The following is a 16,092-nucleotide window of genomic DNA, read 5'->3' on the forward strand; positions in this document are numbered from 1 at the left end:
TGGCTTTTCTGGTATCAATCTGCAACCAATTTGTTTTCATAGGGCATATCATCTTTCATTTTCGTTTGTTTTATAAGTATTTTAATATTTTAAAACCTATTTGCTTTTCAGGTTGACTTAACTCCAGAAAAGTATTGATATATTTTTGTTTGCCCGGTTACGAATGATGAGGTAACTATAGTGTAAGTTCAATTTCCGATTTGGTTCATAATAGTGATTGACATCATATATGATATATCCCTGTTAGTGTAAGTATTTATTTTTTAGGTATTGCTTAAAATCTATTTGAACCCATAATTCCAATCATCTTTGGCAGCATATATGGTTTGCTTTAGTTCTATGTTTATTCTCATAATCCCATTACCCTCTTTTTTTTTTTTTCGTCTTCTTCTTCTATCTAGAAAGCCATGTGTTTGATCTGTTTAGGTTTTATTGATTTTTTTATTTATCTGTAAAAAAAAAAAAAAACTAAAAAGCTTAAACCAACTAAGCGCGAAAGACAAAGAACACCTCCCACATACAAGTGCTAAATAATCAAATTAAATTTAACAACAATAATCAAATATACACATTCTCAACCCAATAGCAAATTGGGTTTGAAATCCCTAAAAAAATTATTCAAAATTAATTAAAATAACAAAATGAAACGCAAGTCATTAAAGGGCGGTCTACATCATGGTTTGTTTATTTAGATTGATTTATCTGAACTTGTCCACTAACATAAACATTGGTTTAAGAGAATTTATTACAATAAATAGGATCACTATCTATTTTAGTGAATGGGATTCAATGTTGCTAGAAGAAATATAGGCCTACATAGTTTCCGTTACTACAGTCTATTTCCATTTCTTGTTTTCTGATAAAAATATAAACATTTAACAATGTGACATTATTTTTTTGTAAATGAAATAAAAAAATCACAAAAATGAAAATAAAAATATCACAAATCTTTAAACTCCTAGCAGATATGTGCCGGGAAATAATGCAGAAATTTTTTGATGTATTAGATATCTTGTTTTCATTATGGTCCAAACCCATTAAAATGTTTTCGGCCTTTACATCACGTCGATGTAGAAGACCACGAGAGTGCATATACTCCACTATGTTTATCTAGGTAAAGTGATAACCATATTGAAAACAAATTAGAAAAACACTTTTAACTTCATGTTAAAAATATGGTTTTCTTGAAATTGAAACTATAATTACCGGTTGTTTAGCAAGCATCAACATTGTTTTTAAAGAAATTTTTTTGTTGCAAAAGTTAAACAAGTCGTTGGGACTTGATCCAAGAAGATCAATACCCATGATTGTAGTCACCCTCAACTTGAAACCACTTCATATAAGGTATGATAGCTTCAAACAAAAATTAACTCGTTAATTAGATCAATGTTATCAATTGTAGAAAATAATGGTTCATTCAAATTCTATAATAGTTTTAAGGATTTTGAATGAACCACTAATTTCTACAATTGACAATATTATGAAGTCGTTTGAAGTTTAGGGAGCCTACATAGCCATGGCTATTGATCTCTTGGACTAAGTCTCGACAATTTGTTTAAATTTTCTAACATAATTTTTTTGTTAAAAACAGTGTTCATGCTTTCTAACCAACTAGTAAGAATAGTTTTGATTTCAAGAAAACCATGTTTTTAACTTGAAGTTAAAGTGTTTTTCTGATTTGCCTTTAATATGGTTGTCACTTTATCTAGATAAACATAGTGGAGTATATTTACTCTTGGGGTTTTCTAAATTGTGATATAAAGCCCGAAAATGAACTAATGGGTTTAGGCCATAATGATAATATGGTATCATATATTTTATGCATTTATCTACTATGGAGTTTAAACATTGGTAATATATTTTTGTCATATGTGATTTTGGATTTCATTTACAAGAAAAAATTTCTCTTAGATTTATTTTTCTAAAAAACATGAAAATGGAAGTAGTAAACATAAACAAAAAGCATATAGGTCTTTATTTCTTCTAAGCAGTGTATCCCTTTTACCAAAATATATTGTGTTACTGTGTAAATGTTACAGATATAAATGATTGACCACGACCTTGGGAAAAATTATCACAATCTTCCACTCACGTAAGCATATACAATACATGTATCTAACATATAATTTTGACTATGGACCGGAGTAAGCTTGTTTTCCTTTATTCTAAATGTTTCTATTGTAGTTTATTCCCTTTTCTATTTGTTGTTATAAAAGTTTAACGTTGTTAAATTTCTAATTCACATATTGTCCAAAAATAAGTGCTTCTTAGTGTGCTAAATTATATGTTGTCTCCTTTAGTGTGATACTTTATATACCAAAAAATTAATTTATTATTGTTTTGGTATGATAACTAAGTTTGTCCAATATTTAGATATTGTGTTCCTATATAAATATTACATATATAAATGATTACCATGACCTTAGGGAATATTATCACAATCTTCAACTCAATTAAGCATATACAATACATGTATCTAACATATAATTTTGACTATGGAGTAAGCTTGTTTTCCTTTACATTGATAACTTTAAAGATCTTAAAATTTTAACCTCCAATTTCAAAGAAATTATTGTTTGTATGAAAGAAAAATAAATAATACTAGTTGGCATAGAACTACAATAAACTAAATAAAAATCAGAAAAAGACGATCCAAGTTCTTACACTTTTTATGTTGTAAAAAAACTTCATGTTGTAATGAAACAAACAGGGGAATTAAAAAAAAAAAAAAACTAAAGCACGTATGACATTTGTTATTATCATGCATGCATAATATTAGTAAAAAAAACCATCATTATGTCCTGAAATTGGCTAACCAATTTTTTTTTTTTTTTTGAATAATATTGGTTAACTATTTATCACTCTCTCAATCTGAAATTACAAGTTGCTTTGATAAAATTTTTGTATCAAATTATAAGTCTATTCAGGGTTGGTCCAATGTATTTTTAGGCCTAGAGCGAAATTCAAATAAAGGCTTTTAAGTGTGTTTATAGAGAATAAGACAAAATTATAAAAAAAAATCCATATGTTTTCTCAATCGATAGTAATTCTATATGATGTGTGTCACATTGTATTTTGTCAACTAGAAATCAAACTTTGGTTTGTCACATTGAAAAACTATATCTTCTTTCGATATAATCAACAGCCGTTAGTGCGTGACCTTTTTAATATATATACTCACATGTGTGTGAGAGTGTATGCGCGTGTTGAAAATAATATTTAATATATACATTATTTACCAATTGTTAGAGATCATAAAATAAATAAATAAAAATATTTAGGGTTTAGGAGGGGAAGGGAGGGGAGCGTTCGCTTTTATTTTTAAATTACGAACAATGTAAAATGTTTTTTTAAAATAAATTAAGTGTTTTTGAAAAATTCATATGATCATTTATCATGTTGTTAATTCAATTTTCTAAAAATTATTTTATAAAGTCTGTGATTTAAAAACGAAAAGTAAGCTCTCCCCTCCTAATCCCTCCATCCAAACACACCCTTAAAGATCTTAAATATTCATATCGTGTTTATTACATTTTTTTTCATATTTAAATTTATATCGTGTTTATAAGTCTATCTACATTTCCGTTGATCCATTTAATGTTACTTTTTCTATTGTACCCTTTGGCTATTTCCTCCTCTTTTTTTTCTAACATTAACAAACAAAATAACGTATCTATACTTTAAACTAATTATGCATCTAAACATATGTTCATCGTTGCTTCGAATAATTAGAGTCGGGATCTTTTTCAAGCACCTTGACATTTCATCCACTAACAGTAGCATTGTCCTTATCTTTTTTCTTTGAGTGTGTTTGCAATTCCATCATTCTTTGTGTTGTAAACAAACAAACCTATCACAGATCCTGCAAGCTTTTGCTGCATATCTTTGTGTGCAATTTTTAGTTTTTGCTAGTTTTTGACAGTTCATTTTTTGAAGAAAAAAACAGTCTTTAACAATAATACGAAAAACAAGTTTATTTATTATTGTAGGTACTTCATGATCACTTAAATAATTCGGATGTTTTGCAAATGAAATCATTTCTAACTTTGGAGCAAACTTACACAGATGTTAAGAGTGAAGCTTTTGTCAAATATAAATTAAGAGTTTTACTCTTTGGAGAATCAAATAAAAATCATTTGAGAAATTTCTAATGGTTAAGGGAACAAAATGAGCATAATTGTGAACAATATATAAAATAAGGTTTTACATCATTAATCAAGAAAATCACAATCGAAATATTTTATTGAATATTGTTTAATGTGATAATAAATCTCTCTATAAGGTTGCAAACTGTTGTGAACATATTGGCTCGAGTTTTGTGAACAATTAAACCATAAGATGATCATTTGTGGAGTTGTTTAAATTATTATAAGTTTATACGAAAATGTAAAAAATTAATTTATAGGATAAAAAATATAGAAATTTATATTACAAAACCAAAATTAAAGATGATACATGAAAAGATGGTGTACCTTTCCACTTAATTTGCAATTGCAACTCTTTATATAAATCAAAACATAAAATAAAAATGAATTAAGTTCTTACTCTTTTTTTGTTGTAAAGAAACAAACCCCATCTTGCTTTATATAGTAGAGGGGGAGATCAAAAAAAAATATAAAAAATTAATGCACACGTTGTGGAGTTGTTTAAATTATTATGAGTTTATACGAAAATGTAAAAATTTATATTTATGTTTGAATGCAAGTGAATTTTGTTAATTCATCATTTGATTAATTTAGAATATAAATACACCTGCGTCACTTTTCATAGATAGAGATTTTGCGTCTTCTACAATTACAAAACCAAAATTAAAGATGATACCATGAAAAGGTGATATAATCAACATCCGTTAGTGCCTGACCTTTTTAATATATATACTCACATGTGTGTGAGTGTATGTGCGTGCGTGCGTGCATGTTGAAAATAATATATAATATATACATTATTTACCAATTGTTAGAGATCTTAAATTAACAAAATAATATTGAGGTTTACGAAGGGAAGGGAGGGGAGCGTTCGCTTTTATCTTTTAAATTACAATGTAAAATGTTTTTTTTTAAATAAATTAAGTGTTTTTGAAAAATTATATGATCATTTATCATGTTGTTAATTCAATTTTCCAAAAATTATTTTATAAAGTCTGTAATTTAAAAACGAAAAGTAAGCTCTCATCTCCCTTCCCCTCCTAATCCCTCCATCCAAACAAACCCTTAAAGATCTTAAAATTTAAACCTCCAATTTCAACCTTATAAGAATTAAACAACAAACTTTACATTGATAAAGAAACATCACCTTCTTTCTTAAAAAACAAATTGCTCGAGTGCCTTTGCAATTCCATCATTCTTTGTGTTGGAAACAAACAAACCCATCACAGATCCTGCAGGTTTCTAATGCATTTCTTTGTGTGCGATTTTTAGTTCCTGCATGTTTTTGACCTTGAAATTTTAGTCCATTTAAGAACAAGTATATGTATTATTGGAGGTACAATAGAGCAAGCTTACACGCATATTACAAAACCAGCAATAGAATTTCATTACAATTTAAATCACTGTTTCATTTGCAAGTAGCGAGTAATCCTTGCTTACACACATCCAGCACGGTTCTTATTATTGTGTAAATGGAGCCTTGCATATGAAACTCTTTTCAAGATGGTACCTTGAAAAGAAACTCCATTTGCACAAACAATGACTTAAATACAAGTATACGTAGAAAATTATATTACAAAACCAAAAATAAAAGACGATATCTTAAAAAGATGACACCTTTGCAATCACCACTCTATTGCTCTATTGTTTGTATGAAAGAAAAACAAATAATACTAGTTGGCAAGAACTACAATAAACTAAATAAAAATCAGAAAAACATAAAATAGAAATGAAAAGCATTTTCTCTTTGATGGAATCGATTAAGGGTATAATCGGAATAATAAAAATTAAGTATAAATTTACTTATTTAATTTCTTGACCTCTTGGACCAAGTTTCGATGATTTGTTAAATTTTTCAACTTAATTTTTTTGTTAAAAACAATGTTGATGCTTTTTGATCAACCAGTAAGCATCACCATTGTTAAAGTGTTTTTTTTAATTTCAAGAAAACCATATTTTTAACATGAAGTTAAAGTGTTTTTTTTTTTTTTCTTTATGATTTGTCTTTAATATGGTCGCCTCTTTACCTAGATAAACATATATAGTGGAGTATATGCTCTCTTAGGGGGTTTTCTACATCGTGATATAATGCTTGAAAGTTGAAAATGTCCTAATGGGTTTAGGTCACAATGCAAATAATGTATCATAATTTTTCTGCAATTATCTACTATGGAGTTTAAACATTGGAAATATTTTTATTTTCATTTGAGATTTCGGATTTCATTTACAAGAAAAAATTATCTTGGTTAAATGTTTTTATTTTTTCGAAAAACATGTGATGGAAGTAGAAAATAGAAACGAAAACCATATAGGCCTTTATTTCTTCTTAGAAATGTATCCCTTTCACTAAAATATATAGTGTTGCTATGTATCGTATGCTATATTTCCTGATTTACATGTAAATGTTTACAGGTATACATGGTTGACCATGACCTTGGGGAAAAATATCACGATCTTCACACACAGGAGCATATACAATACATGTATCTAACATATAATTTTAATTTTGACCATGGAACAAACTTGTACTGGATCAATCCGATCCATTTTTTAAATTTGCTATGACGATGTCTTGGTGGAACAATCAGCAGCAGGCTAATTTGAATCTCTTATACTATTATTTATTTGGAGCAAAAATGACAATTGCACAAATCATTAGTTTATTAGTGTTTAAACGGGTTTACGATCCTCTTAATTTCTCAAATCAATAGAGGAATACTGTCTCGGTCAAAATTAATGTAATTTATTTTTTTTGAAACATAGTATATATGATGAAATGCATTGGTTGTTTTTTTTTTTTTTTTACAAAAGTTACACATTTTCAATTAACATTTTTTACCGCTGCTTTAGCATTTTTCTTATAAAGAACTCATGAGTGAAAATGAACAGTTAAAAAATATTTGGGCGAAAACAATTTGTAGTTAATTTTTATTTTGAAAAGTGTACTTTAAAGTCTTCACTACTTATACTAGAAAAAAGGTAGGGGGAAAACAACATATTGACAAAATAAAAATTGGGGGAAAATTGAGCTTGGCATTTGATATATTAAAGTCATTCAAATGTTACCATTTCCAGTCATGTTTTATGCACTCAATCAACAAACAAGAAGGACGTAAGTGGCAGAAACAAGAATGGAAATGGCTCAACAACAATTTTATATTTACGTACAAGTAAAGAATATGTAACATGAAACTAGCTATCAGAGAAAGATGACTTGGACGTGAATTAACTAGCTAATTAATTTTAGAATTATACTACATATATATAATTAAGTACTAAACTGGAATGAAAGAAATAGTGATGATCACCAGTTTAATATAATCATTTGATGATCACGAGCATTGTGGATTGTTGCCAGGGCCACCATAGTAAAAGTATGTGCCCCATTTGTTGTTGTAGGAGCTCTTGATATTGTAACAGTTTTTGTTCTGGGCTAAGGTTAAGATGTTGGTCGCGGAGGTGAGACTGTTGTCGGTGTCTACGATCTCAAGGTTCCTGAAGTAGCTTGCTTTTCCAAAGCCATCTTCAGCAAAGTGGCCGGAACCCATTTGAGTGGAGGTGTGTTGGCCATTGGCGCGACTGTTCACTACCTCGCCACCCCATTGGACCATGGTGGCACGGTCGGCTAAGTGTGTGAATAACTCTACTGGCCAATACCCTATCAATGTGCCGTCACCAAATCTCATCCACCAGTTCCCAAGTTGTGGATCCTAAATTGACAATTATTAGGCAATGTATACTACATATATATATATATATATATTATTTTTACAATGAAAATGTATATAGTAAAATTGTATGTATGAGAAATAAACCTTCCAGATGAGTATGGTGATGTCAAATTGCTTGGCATTATAAGAAGAGAGAGGAGAAATGGAAGCTCCAATGGCTATCTTGCTATTTGTTTGAACAAAACCAGCACAAAGAAGGTTGTAGCATCCAGTTGCTTGATATGTGTCACTCTGCGTGCTTATAAATTGTTTAATCAACAAGAATTTTAACGAGTAAAATTAGAGAATAAACCCAACAAAAGAAATATAAAATCAAATGCAATGGAAAAAAGAGAAAAAGATGATGAAATGCTAACCGTCCAGTAAGTAAATAATCTGGGTCTGCTGTCACCATAAAGCTCCGGACTGACCTAACTAGTGCAATTATCAAAAGCTTCAGAATAATGTTTTTTTTTTTAATTTGAATTTCTTCATATCGAATAATGTTTCTTCTGACCTTGGTCAGATATTGAAAATCCTTCTTACATTTTTTTACAAATACTACTATAAAATAGTGTATTATGTGTCCTTTTTGTGGTGTATGAAAGTTTCTGAAAAAATCTTTTTGCATATGATGTCTCTATTAAACAATATGTACTTCATAGTAATTAGAGATATATTTTAAAGGATTAAATATTACTTTTGACACAATGTTACTATAATCTGAAATTGAAAATTGGAGTTTAGAATAAAATACCTGCCAACCAGCTTCAATGCTATTAAGATCTGAGCCACCAAAAGATCCAGAAAGAATCCAAATTTGAGAAAGACTAAATTCGTTGACTACTTCCACCGTTGGATCCCACACATTTATTGTTGCTTTTGCCCCATACACCTCTTCCCCCGATTTTGTGAACGCAATCGCATGCTACACTCAAGGAAATTAATGCAAATTTCGTTAATTAATTTATATTTTTATAAATGCGATATGGACAGTTAGGGACATAGGACCAACATAAATAAATGAATAGTAGCTATCCAAAGACCAAAAATAGAGACAATTAGAGCAAACAAAGCAATATGAAATGATGATTAATACTAATACACACCTCATGTCCCTCTCCGTTATTAACAACTTCTGGGGGCTCATTGCGACCGAATAAAAGTTGTGACCGTCGTTGTTTCTTCCCATATTCATACAAAGATTTAGCTCTCAACACATCATGCACCGTGCTCCGCCGTATCGGTACAGTTCCTTTTGGACAACGTGTCCCATTTTGGTGCCACATTTGCCATGCCACACCACTCTTACTACTTCTCTCATCTTCTCTAGACTCTTCATTAATATTCATATCCATTCCCTTTGGCATCGTCGTTGGTCTTTTCTGTTAATACATTTTTAGTATTAAAACAAAAACTAATCAACCCTAGGAGTCAAGTTAATTGGATTCAACACTCTTCCCTTTCAAACCAATAAATAAATACAAATCAATAGAAAACGTTTTGCTTTGGTATTTAAATATATATTTCATAGTATATAATTCATCAAAAAGTGAAATAACCAATATTATCTTATCTGTTGAAAACAAGTTAGTGACATTATTTTGGAAAATAATATCATGTTATATGAATCAGTATAAGGACTGCTTCAACTCATTACGAAGGAGTCCGAAAACCAACAGAAAAAAAAAAAAAAAAAAAAATTAGACATGCATAGCAAAATTATAAATTAAATATAAAATCTTTTTTGATTAATACTAACTACTCATTTTAGAGGGGACAAATTTATAATATTAAGGAATGCCAGGAAACGCTAGTACAAAATGAAAATAAAATGTAGATCAAGTTTAAAAAGAAAAGTAGAATAACCATATGTGTGATAAAAACATATACCTGGATTTTGTGATTCTTTAAAAGAGGGTGATCTAAGGCTGGTTGCTTTCTTTTGTGAACACAATCTATGAGATCACCATCTTGACTCTGAAGTAACAAGATTCAATAGCAAGTATTTAATTTATAATTATCATATAAGAATAAAGGAAAAACAACAATATAGCTAGGCTTAGCGTACACACAAATTTTAATATTATGAATTAATAATAATAATAATAATAATAATTTTTATAAGAATTAATTGGTAATAATATTACCTCTATAGTAAGGACAGGAGGCTTGTTAATCTTGTTCAAGTGCCTCTGAATCCTTTCAAGTCTCAAACTACTAACTTGCCTGTACTTAGTGTAGTTTAGGTTGATGCATTCAACTCTAATAGTTGTTTGTAGAAGGAAGGTGAACGAGAAAGCAAGAAGAAGATGAAGAGTGGAAATTCTTTTCTTCCTCTCAACAATAATAGTGTCCATAATTTCTCTTTCAACGCCAAGAGAGAAGAAATAGGTAAAAAAAAGGAGCTACAAAACCAATACTAGTAATGCAATCAGCACAAAGTAAATCTAACTTTCATGGACATTTCCATTTTACCATATACCCAAACAAATAAACCTAACAATGAAAAGGGAAATTGAAAAACGACTTTTCTTGAGAGGAAGAAAATAGGAAGGTAAAAAAACCTTCTCTTTCTATTTCTCTTTCTTTTCCTGTCTTAAATATTGTATTAATGGTGAGGAAAGGATGGTGGGTGAGGTTAATTAAATTTTTAGCTAAGAGAGACCCTCTTGGACTATCATGTTATGATTGCATTTTATTCATGTATATGATAGTAGTAATAATGGTACATATATGATGAATGAGCTATAAACACATTGATTTTATGATGCTAGCTGTTCAAGGTTGCACAAACGTTAAGGAGATGGGAAGAAAAGAGAAATTTGCGGTTGGCATGGCTGGCATCAATGTTGAAACATAATGAAAGCATTATAAAAACTCAAACCTACCCAACTGAAAACAATCCCCTTTTTATTGCACTCCTTCAATGTGCATCTGCCACCATACACATTTCCATTAATATTTCCATCCAAACTGATATCTACCCTTCTAGTAGTAATTTATTTCCAGCCTCTTTCCTCTATCCAAACTAGTACATACTCTCTCCATCCTTAATATTTATAGTCCTTTAAATTTTGACACACATTAAAAATGATAATAAATTTAGATAAGTATAAAAAAATTTACCCTTAATTAATTTACCATAAGTTTAATACATTCAACATTGTTTTTGTTTTTGTAAGGGAACTCCGATTTTACTGAACAAATAATGTATGTGGTCTAAAAAATAAAAGGTTGTTTATAAATGAATTGAAGGGGGTATAATTTATTGTATAAACAAGTGTCCTTACGAAATTAAGAAATCAAAATAAGTAACCTGCAAATAAAAATTATGAAGTTTTACTTTGTCTAGTGTTTGAATTATATTTCCAAGATAAATTATTTTTATTTATTTCTTTCATCTTAAATTATATGATATTTTGATCATTTCACACAAATTAAGAAGTGTGTAATTATCATCCATTAATGGAATAAGATAAATTATAAAATTGAAAGAAGAAAGAGTAGTAAATAATTTTTTATATTAATTCATAAGTTTTCACTAATGAAAATTGTATCTTCATTAGTTATTTTTCATAAACTACTTTAACAAGCTTATGAATAATAAATAAGAGCTTATTTATTTGCATAAATTGTTTTGTATAAGCTCAAAATAAGTTCAATTTAAATGGGCAACCCCGCGCGATCAAAATCCAACACAATTTAATCTTGCTAGTAAGGTAAAAACCGCAAAATGCAAATAAAACAAATGCAAATTTATTTAGGCCAAATATATAAGGAAAAAAAAAAGTGCGTGTTGAGTTAAATAGGAACAATTCAATAATAATAACTTATCTTATTTAGAGTAAAAGGCCTTTTAATAGAATGAAATTTGCATTTTCGTCAGATATAAATAAATAATCCCTTTGTCCCTTATTATAAGCATCCTTAATGCTTTCCATATATATTTAGAATGTTAGTGAATTTAATGGGTTAAATGTTATATGGTGATCTTCCACAAATACCTTTTGCATTTTAGTTAAACTTTAGTTTTTCAAATTCCAAGATAAAATAAATAAAATTATAAGTGGTATGTTTGGGGGAAAAAAATAAATAAAATTATAAGTGGTATGTTTGGGGAAAAAATAAACGCAACTAGTAATATGCATAGGCCTATATTTAGTGACAAAATTTCCTCAAAAGAGACTTATAACTAGGGATGGAGGAATTACCACAATTGAAAATGCAATAATTATATTGATGCGTAGAGTGAATAAACAGTCTATTGAATAAACGGCCATCAGAAATATAACCAGCAATTATGGAAATACAGTTGCAGAGAAGGCCTCCCGATTGACTAATGAACACAAATACATTACAGAAAAAATACATATTACCACCAAAATTGAATTGGTATTAAAAACAATATAGTTACAGACAATTTGCCACATAATTTACAATTATATTGACACAATCAAATACCCAGGCCGAAAAAATTGGGTAAAAGCCTCACATTGCGTATACCTATCTATATCTTTTACTCTAATGTGGTGCCATTACACATTTTGGTTATCGATGGATATTCTGTATCCCACCCTTTTAATGTGAAATGAAAAGCAAACATCTTAGCTAGTTGACATATCTTCGTCACTGTCTCCACTGTCATCACTGCATTGCAGGAAATATAACCACGAGAGAAATTCATTAATAATTTCAGATATCGAACAGAATTTCAGTCATAATGATAATGAGTAATTAAATTTTTTCAAAATTTTCTTCATAACTCAACTATGATAATCTAAGCTAGTAAAAAGAACTCCATACTTTTCATCTTTTCATATATTACCATTGCAGAATATAACCCTAAAACCTATCCAATTTTGCATATCTTTATCTTATATAACCACATTTAAACATATCTTAAAAGAAAAATGTTAAAAGTATTTGTAATGTTTTGACCATTAAAAAAATGTGAAGTATTTTTGCATTATGTATTTATTGTATTTCTTCCATAAAATTAAATATGAGCATCATTTATAAAAGATCAAATAAAAGATCTAAATTGAGAATCGAAATGACCACCTTAGGTCGTATGACTATCACGACAAAATGAAGATAAAGAACGTTACAGATAAAATAGGAGACCGGAGAAGGGAAACCACATAGGGAAACTACCAAAAATGAGGTGTTTGACACATGTCATTTCGGCATGAGTGTTGGCCCAAGTAGATGGTCACAATCCTATCTAGACTATACAATGGTGGGAACTTTCTTCGCACTAGGATGCGTTTTTTATGTAGCTTTTGTAAACTGATGAAACATAATTGCCATTGGTGCTGCAAACAATGGTTCAACCCATTAGATGGACCTACCCAGACTAAGTCTGAATGGGTTAATGTCAGGGTACAAGGTTCAGTCTGACACAACAAGCCTTTTTTTTTTAAGAAAAAATGGAAGGAGGGAAGTTAATGGAGAGAAAATGAGGTGATAATGCCACTCTCTGGTTTGATTGGGAAGATAAAACAGAGACAGCTGGGAAAATGCTAGGATTTGCATAAATATTTCTCCCTCATTTGAGAAAAGAATTGGAGAAAAGAGGAAATTTTGCGAGGATAACAAATTTATACATCTACCAGTGCCCACCACTTGTGTTTTCCCCCTTTGTAATTTTGTAGTCCCCCTCTCAATTTACTCCTAAATTTTGCAGAGGTGACATCATTTATTAGCGTGGCATCCAGCACTCATAGCCAGCGTGACTTTTCTTTGAGATTAAAACTAAAAAATGTCAAAAATCAACCAGTACAAGTGAGAGCGAATGAAATCCCTAATTAGGGTTTTAAACTTTCACGTTTTTTCGCATTTTAAACTACCAAATTATAAAGGGTGGAAATATATCACACAATTGCAATGCTTAAGGCCAATAGTGTAATTAAGCCTTAAATGAAAAGACAAAACTTGGGTGTTGTTCTACAGGTGCTGTTAGTACTGTTGACCGATTTTGAGAGTTGCACACTGAGATTACCTAAGAGAGTTTATAAGTAGGAGGATACCCTCACCTTACAAACCTGTTTTGTAGAATTGAGTTAAGCCCAAGACAAAAATCTATGAACCAATTTTAACATATCAACTGGATTGAATTTTACAGTTAAATTTGAATTTATATGGGTTCTATTAGTATTACCATATGCATTATCCATGTTCCCATTGTGATTAGAGAACAGGAAAAACAAAGCAGAGAGTTTCACCTATGTTCTATCCTAACTCATACATATAAAGGGTATAGAAAGTTTTAAAACAAACATTTCTTTCCTCTCACTTTGCTTTCCATTCAAGCTGCAGAGAAACTTACTTTCTTCTTAGATTCCTTTTCCGACCATCCAAACAGTACATAAATTCAGCCTATTTTACAGATTGTGGTTGAAAAATTGTGTTGTCATGATCATTAATTTGGGTGGTTTGAAAAAGGGACTAGTTTCCGGTATTATTAAGTTGGGCATAATTTGAAAAGTAAATTCATGAGGGGAGTAAAAAAACCATTAGGTGGGTTTGATAAAAAAAAGAGCATGCTGACCAACTTCACCAGGGCTCACAGGATTGGGTTTTCTCCAATCCACAGCTCATGGGTTGGATCTATGTTAAACTGTTCGAAAGCAAGGAAAGACAACCCATAATAGACAACTCTAATTGCCTAGCCATTGCCAATATACTAATAGACTGAAATGCATCAAGCATTATTCTTAAAGAATTTATTTGACTTGTTTTCAAGTGGTGAGCATATTTTTGTATGTTATCATTTTAATTTCACCCTAAAATATATCATGTCGGTGTTAGTGCAGCTGTGTGACTGCCTAGCTTTGTAGTCCAGAGGGACAGTTCGAATCCCACTGAGGAATATATGACGTAGTACCTCCCACTATATTAATAATAATATTCCTCCTCCCTGATTCTTAAAAAATAAATTAGATCTTTCTCCTAAAGTGATTATTTATGAAAATGCACATTTAATAATATAAGTACCTAAATTCAGGAAACTTTGATAGACGTCTAGCATCCAAGCCAGTAATATACTTCTGTACTGCTTGAACATTTTCAGAACCTGGAAAACCCAAAACAATACAAGAGTGTAAGAAGCATATATGGATTCCAATTATTAGTTTCTAAGGTATTGATAAATTGGTGGATTTTTTTATACATGCAAGGACAAGAATTCTCTGAAAAAGAAAGGAAAAAAAAGCTGAGCTATGTTGGTTCAGTAGGCCTAGGATGGGGCCAAAAAAAGCATATAAGAAATGTGGAGGAAAAAAAGGGAAATCCTAACTTGTGCCCTTGGGGCAAAAATTTAGAAACTAAACATAGAAGCTTTTTCTTGGAAATGATGCATTTACTATCTTAAAAATTTAAAATTTAATCTTTTCAATACAAAATTGACTTTTATTCCTTTTTTTGTTTGTTCCCTTTAGCCTTTAGGGAAGGCACAAGTTAGCATGACCCAAACATGAACAAACTAACCAGGGGATATTGATTCAAAAAACTAGAGTTATTCAAACTTGATATGAGAACATTATGGTGGAGCACATTACTAGTAGTGTCATGTGGGAAAAAAACAAACTGTTTGATTAGATTCAGATTCCTTATTTCTGTTTATGATTTCAAGACTAGACATGTTTATGATTTCAAGGCTAGACGTATAACTTAATTTGTCATCTTTTGTCATTAATCAATAGATGTTGAGAACAAATTTATAATCAACATAGCTCATCAATAATGTAAGAATATAAGATAAAGAGCATATGCAAAAATGCAAGTAAATGTACCCTTTGTTAGTTGGAAGGCATGTATAGCACATCGTTCTGCAGCAAGTCTAACTGGGGTATTTGCATCTTTTAAACATTCTGCTAATGCAGGGCCAATAACCGTGCCATGTGACATTATGGCTGAAGGGTTTGCCTGCAATGTTTCATTAATTAATCAGAATATAAAATTGTAACAATAATATTCTACAGAAGGCAAGATTGTTCAAGTTCATACTTTGGCAACAGCCTTTATGGCAGATAATGCTCTTCTCCTAACTTCACTGGATTCGTCACGTGTAGATGTAACTAACAATGAAAGAACATCTTTGTAAAGTACTGTGTCAGAGGGATCCTCTTGAGCTCTATAAAGTAGCAGCCTTCCCAATGCCTTGGTCGAACTTTCTCGAAGAGGGAACTGTTATACAGAAAATTAAAAGAAATTAGAAAATAGTATAATATAAC

At 30.2% G+C, this 16,092-nt stretch overlaps 2 protein-coding genes across 2 annotated transcripts in view; both read right to left on the reverse strand.

Moving 5' to 3' along the window:
- Positions 1–7,158: 7,158 nt before the first annotated feature.
- On the reverse strand, positions 7,159–10,702 carry LOC11432266 (uncharacterized). Its single transcript, XM_003626437.3, has 7 exons — positions 10,006–10,702; positions 9,749–9,835; positions 8,965–9,240; positions 8,613–8,783; positions 8,233–8,286; positions 7,961–8,107; positions 7,159–7,855 (listed from the first exon to the last, which is right to left on the reverse strand). Exons 1-7 carry the CDS (start codon positions 10,213–10,215, stop codon positions 7,478–7,480), a joined length of 1,323 nt encoding a protein of 440 aa, XP_003626485.1. The 5' UTR covers positions 10,216–10,702; the 3' UTR covers positions 7,159–7,477.
- Positions 10,703–12,102: 1,400 nt separating this feature from the next.
- LOC25499723 (protein ILITYHIA) overlaps positions 12,103–16,092 on the reverse strand; it is a 30,390-nt gene continuing 26,400 nt past the window's right edge. The window contains exons 57-60 of the mRNA XM_013595129.3: positions 15,866–16,045; positions 15,652–15,784; positions 14,855–14,933; positions 12,103–12,505 (exon numbers count right to left, since the gene is read on the reverse strand). Of these exons, the coding sequence (XP_013450583.1) occupies positions 12,463–12,505; positions 14,855–14,933; positions 15,652–15,784; positions 15,866–16,045 (435 nt within the window). The 3' untranslated portion in view covers positions 12,103–12,462. The remainder of the gene's footprint in view (positions 12,506–14,854; positions 14,934–15,651; positions 15,785–15,865; positions 16,046–16,092) is intronic.

The sequence above is a fragment of the Medicago truncatula genome, chromosome 7 (assembly GCF_003473485.1).
Source record: "Medicago truncatula cultivar Jemalong A17 chromosome 7, MtrunA17r5.0-ANR, whole genome shotgun sequence".
Taxonomy (NCBI): Eukaryota; Viridiplantae; Streptophyta; class Magnoliopsida; order Fabales; family Fabaceae; genus Medicago; species Medicago truncatula.